The sequence below is a fragment of the Rhamphochromis longiceps genome, linkage group LG19 (assembly GCF_057381845.1).
Source record: "Rhamphochromis longiceps isolate RC_006_pf linkage group LG19, R_longiceps_female_GT1.1, whole genome shotgun sequence".
Lineage (NCBI taxonomy): Eukaryota > Metazoa > Chordata > Actinopteri > Cichliformes > Cichlidae > Rhamphochromis > Rhamphochromis longiceps.
The window spans coordinates 25,253,673-25,259,672 of NC_140575.1; the positions used below are offsets into that span (position 1 = coordinate 25,253,673).

The 6,000-nt window shown below is 38.7% G+C and overlaps 1 protein-coding gene across 1 annotated transcript in view; it reads left to right on the forward strand.

The window, feature by feature from the left end:
• Positions 1 to 5,561, forward strand: part of stxbp6 (syntaxin binding protein 6 (amisyn)) — a 65,119-nt gene extending 59,558 nt beyond the window's left edge. Inside the window, exons 5-6 of the mRNA XM_085391518.1 lie at positions 2,359 to 2,516; positions 3,788 to 5,561. Coding sequence (XP_085247644.1) covers positions 2,359 to 2,516; positions 3,788 to 3,811 — 182 coding nt within the window. The 3' untranslated portion in view covers positions 3,812 to 5,561. The remainder of the gene's footprint in view (positions 1 to 2,358; positions 2,517 to 3,787) is intronic.
• The last annotated feature ends 439 nt before the right edge of the window (positions 5,562 to 6,000 follow it).

The window sequence follows — 6,000 nt, forward strand, 5'->3', positions numbered from 1 at the left end:
TTGCTTGTAGTTTTTATTTTTCTAGAATATTTTGCCAGCAAACAGCTTGCCTTTTTTAGCCTCCATTGTTTGAGAAACCCTGGCTGATCATGTTGATTTCTGTGAGTAAAATAACCAAATGCCATTGTCGAGACAGGCGCGTCATGGGTTTAGCAGATTCAGCGCTGTCACAGATTGACAAATCTTTACAAAAAGCTCCTCTTTAAGATTTACTAGTGCGACATCAGTGTCATAATAGGAGATACTTTAAACTTCAGCTTGAATTAAAACCCATATAAGTTATCTTTTTTGATAACAGTGGCTGATCAGCTTCCACTTCAAGTGCAGACACTAGGCTCAGAGCAGCACAACGATGGCACCACATAACATAATCTACTCCTACACATTTCATTTGGCTTCTGATACTGCACCTCCTATCAAAAACCCTCCAGAATGTCTCCACCCTGTCTTTTATCTGAGTACTTTCTACAGCCTGTGTTGCAGCCTGCAACACATCTCTGGGAACAGAGGAAAAAAAGGGACGTGATATTGGTGGGGAGACAAATAAATAGATATATTTATTGAGTCTGCATGGTGTTGGGTGGTTGCGAGTGTTGGGGTTATATTGAGGATGAAGGGAGTATTAGTCCCAGGGCTTCCCTGGAGGAGGAGAGGATTAAGAAGAATCTGTCTGAAGGTGAAAAGGTCTCATCCTTTCTAGTGAAGAGAATATATTTCCTAGGAGAAAGTATATTTTCAGCAAAAATTTTTTTTAACTTAAAAAAAAAAAAGGAAATCAAATGGGGAGTGCATGATAATGACAAAGTGTAGAAATGCACTCTGGCAGTGGACAGAATTTAAAATGTAGACATTATACTAAATAGAAAAAGAAGAGGTATGCGGCTCTTTTCTTCCAAGGTCCAGATGTGTTTGCCACATTGACTGTGCTTCATTTACTGTAATTTAAAGAAAATTGAAGGGAAAACTTGTGTGTTTCCATTTCATTTAGTGTGCACACGAATGGGTGTAAACATCTATACTCACATCCATCTGTGTGCTGCAGTACTGATACATCTCTACATAAATTGCTTTGACTGTCAAGTTAACTTCTTTTGAAGGAGCACCAGCTGGCCTCACTGTCTGCTTTTGGGCTCTCATATAATCACTGAAGTAGGTGACTACCTGCCTTGATGCCAGAGGATGTACACTACCTATATTGCACTTTCCTGTGAAAAAGATAGAATCAGGCTTATCAGAGCCTAATTACATTCAGTACTTCCAAGCTTTACTCTGTGCTGTTGGCTCAACCTGATTATATGCATATTTTTTAATATTATATATTATCATTTTATATCTGTTTTTAATTAAGTTCACTCACCTGACCTTTTTGATGGTTGCTAACAGATCAATGCCCAAAAAAGACAGAATGATCCAAAGTTGTGTTATATGTTATGCTACAGTAAAGCTGCCTTTATTGTCGTTTCCTATTTTCTTATTGTTCAATGATGTTTGGTAGTGGACTGTCTCACCACAGAGTGGAAAGTTCCATTTTAACTCCAGGAGAATTGGGACAAAGCAGTATGAGGTGAAAATGTTAAAAAAAAAGTGCAGACATTTCCCTTAAATTACATCAGTATAAAATGACAAATTATATAGCAGTGCAACTGTTCCACAAAAAGAAAACAGCAGGAAGATTGCTGTTCCCAGTCTAGTTGTTATAGTAGTGCATAATGGCAGCACTCCCAATGTGTGGTAGATTAATGTCTTGTCAGAGGAAACATCCGCAGGGCTGCCACAGCTATCTGAAGATGTGCTCTGTGTCTTATATCCACTACGGGTCTCCGGGGTAGCCCATGCCGCCGAGCACATATCTGTTCGTTATTATATTGTAGTTTAGGGGGAAAAAAAAGGCAGCGCAATCACAAAGCTGTCCACGAAAGTTTCAAATTGAAGAAAAGTAGTGCTGAATGTCCCCAAGAATAACCCGCTTTCCTGAAGGAAACATTACATTCGGAGTTACTTGTGTTGCAGTTGCATTCTTTCAAGTTGGGGAAAGGTTAATTTCCCTTGATCCTACCTTGAAGTAAATCAGCTTTGAAGAAAATTCATTAGGCACCTTCCCACACTGCACCTGTTTGAAGCCATTTTGTTTTTCATGGTTTTGTCTTCCACAATTAACACTGAGGCTTAGGGTCACTGATTGCACAGCCCTGAGCTGATGTCGCCAGTTCTTTCATGACAGCTAATCTGTTTACATTATTTTTTCTTCTCTTTTCCCCTTGTCTTTTCACTCCTTTTTTGTTGTTGTTGCATTTGCTTGTCTTTTTCCTCCCTTGCCTACGTCTTGGCTTGCTTCTTCTCTCCTACCCTTATCTGCAGGTAACAGTATACTACACTCAGCTGCAGACAGTGTGACGAGTGCTGTACAGAAGGCCAGCCAGGCTCTGAACGAGCGTGGTGAGCGATTAGGCCGGGCTGAGGAGAGGACTGCAGACATGATGAACAGTGCTGAACAGTTTGCTGTCACTGCACACAAGGTGAGTCCATTTGTTACTAAGATGCATTACAATATGTAACCGCAAGGTGGGATTACTATTTTAATGTAGTACGCTGGAATTCTGACTTTGAGATGTTGCAGAATTACCAGTCATTATTGATGAAGATGAAACCTTTTCCAAAACCTGAGCATGTCTGCTCTGTGAAGATAATCATTTTTTCCCCCCTTCACTGACTCCATTTCATAGTTCTCTATAGGGTGTTCCCTCACTCTGCCTCAATCCCACATCTCTTCGTCGTCAGGAAAACTAATTGCATGCTGTTTAATGAGGCTATTAGTGCATGATCTTTTATTTTTATTACTTCAAAACAAGAGCAAATATTGTATTGCTTTGTAACGAGCACACCTGATTGTGATCATCATATATCTAACAACATCGTAAATCAGACGCCTCGGGTTTGCAGCTTGCTGTTCAACAACACCATTCACTGACAGGCATATGATTTCTGGCCATAGTGGGATATCATTGACTTTAATAGTAAAGCCATCTGCTACCTTTTGAAGTTGAATGATGCATTGCGCCTTGTAAGCCACGGTGAGATAATTGAAAGACATTTGAAGAGTATTGCATGGCCCTCTCACAGCTAAAAGACGTGTTTCCCTGCTGTGAGAAATTACAAAAACTGTAATAACCACAGGGGAAAAGCAGGGAAATAGCTTTGGTGGTTTTAGAGCATGACTGCACAACCCTCACGAAGAATTTTTCATTTTTGTTTCCCATTTCACTTGATGCCATGAGCATCGAGTAAAATGTGTTATGAAATATGTTTGAAATATGACATGTTTCAAACTTGTCATTTGTCTTGCACGTTATCAAGATTCATGCCGTTGCCTGCCTGAAATCCTCAGTTGAAAGCGCTTTGGTAACCTTAGAGACGGATAAAAAGTCTTGTCTTATTCTGTTTGAGGATGACTTTGAGAATGGATTGGCTGGCTGGAATGTGAAGGATTTGGGTTTTTTCTTCCTACATTTTAACATTAAGCATCTGTACTGCTGCGAGTAGGTCACCTTGACTCTTCGTCTGAGTCCACTTCTGCAATCCCTTGTTGACAGCTACATAGCTGCACTCTTCAGCTTTAATCCGAACCCCTCATTTTTGTGTGCTACTTTACTGCCCCCACTTGATGGATGTGTAGAATTCTCCTCATTATTTAGCACCAACCTGTAGTCTTTCTGTGTGTGCGTCTTCCACACTTTTCTTGCATTCTCTCACTTTATTGTCTTTCAACCCTACCCAAATGTTTCTACAGCTTGCCATGAAGCACAAGTGTTAGACCACTGCCAAAACCAACTGGGCTAAGGGAGGGTCAGCAATCGCCAGTTGCTGTACAGGAGAAGGATTCCAGATTTTATTCTTTGTAAAAGTTTCAATATGATTAAAATTTGTTAACAATGTTAACATTTTAATGTTTTGGGTTACTGTACTCCGGTGCTTCTCGTTCCTAAAGACGGATCGTGCAGGGGACCGAAGAGAGGTAAACAAAACTGCTTGACACTGTCAACTGAATGTTTCATGCTTCTGTTTGCCAAAAAAAAGTTACAAGCCACAGCTATGACTCTACTTGATAATGACAGTCACTCAAGACACTTCCTCTTTTCGTTCGCTCACACACAAATGAGAGCGTACACGTGTTGCCAAATCATCATCGGCAATTACTCCCTCCTAAGGAACAGCTTGGCTCCCATTTATACTGGTTATTTATGAGAGCTGCCTTAATTATGAAGTCTTAATTTATGAGTGAGGGCGCCCTCTGATTGCTCGGCTTTGGATTGGCTGCCAGTATATAACATATAAATAAGACACATATGTAAAAATAGCCTAGATTTGATGCCTAAGTTGTATTTTAATAGATATTTGTGGGAGTGGGAAGTCGAATGAAAGGGATGATCACATTTCTGTTTGACATTTAATGTTTCCTTTTCTGCTCTGATTTCTGGACATTAAACTCGGACCATAATTTCAAAATCTATCAAAACAGTATTAGTTAAAAAAAAGTTTAAGATATGATTTCATAAACTGCTGATGAGACTGAGTGATGAGTGGTTTGGGTGACAAGATATAAAAATGTTGAAATATTTTTCCCTCTTGTTATGTGTCCGTCATTGAAAAACAACCTAAACTACATGGAATAGATTTTGGGAAGTGTACTTGAAGATTTCATTTAAAGAATAAGCTTTTAAAGTATATGAATTACTCTGTCTAATACTTTATGTTAACAGGGAGCTTCTGCACTGTAAAAAGCAACATGTAATTCTTCTTCTACTATTATCTCGGTGTCTGTAGAGCTAATTTGTCCCTGAACATGGGGATGCTTTGAAACTGATCCTGGCTGTATTTCAACTCTAAACTCTTCAGTAGTCATACCTTGTGCTTATTGTGTAACTTGGGTTGGTCATTATAATATGTATGCTGATAAAGGAGAAAATGTCTTCAATAACAGCAGTGGCGTGTGGTAGTTTTCTTCTTTTAGTTTTTTCTTTTTCGTTTGTTTCTTTTTTTGTTGTTGTTGTTCAATCCGCTCACTGTTCGTAACGTTGGCTTCTTTGATGGCAGGACACCGCCCTCACGCTTGAGATGTATTTGATTCTTTTATATTTTCAGTTTTGTAATTCATGATGTTACAATGCACTGACGAACCTTATCTTGCAGAACACAGAGTTCACTAATGAAATGTTCCGGTTGCCTAACACTTGTGTGCTTTTATTCCTCTAACACTTTTGATGTTACTTGTTTTAATAAAAAAATAGATATAAAGACAAATTTATATTATTCTGTGTCCTTTTTATAGCCAACTCGAGCAGTTCAGTCAAACAGTGGAATCAAAGTCCATGATTTTATGGACTGCTGTTTACCGTTTTGGATTTAGCTCACATTGTTGTTTCCGGCTTATAAACAGAACACTGCTACAAAGTTTAGTGTCTCAGAGGTCTTTATGCCATTTTCGCTGATGTTCACAGTTCCACCTCATCTTTCATCATCTATAATACTGTAAGATATGAAATAAAGTCCACTCCACAATCACAGTAAAATGCTTCCTTTTTTCCTTTTGTGGCCTCTTTTTATGTCTCTCACCTCAGTCTGCTGAGGTTAAACTCCAAACCCTATAAGCACATTGCAAGCACTGAAGAAAAAAAATGCATATTTTTATATTGTCTTTGCATTATATTTACTTAAATATAGACTTTAAGTCAAACTATTGCATTCTGTAACAACCCACCTCTTTGGAAACAGAGTTGTGTGGTTGTTTTGCTACACGTTCCCAATTAGGTAGCTTCCTTTGAAGGTGACTGAAGAAGATGTTTGTAGCTTTTATTACAACTGAATGAAATAATCTGTATTACAAGTCATGAGGAGGTATTTTAAAATTTTAAACAAATGCAGTGATGCTCCAAAAGTTTAAAATAATTGATTGGAGGTGAAGACGATGCTTCCGTGAGTAGGGAAACTTTTGGCATTCATTGG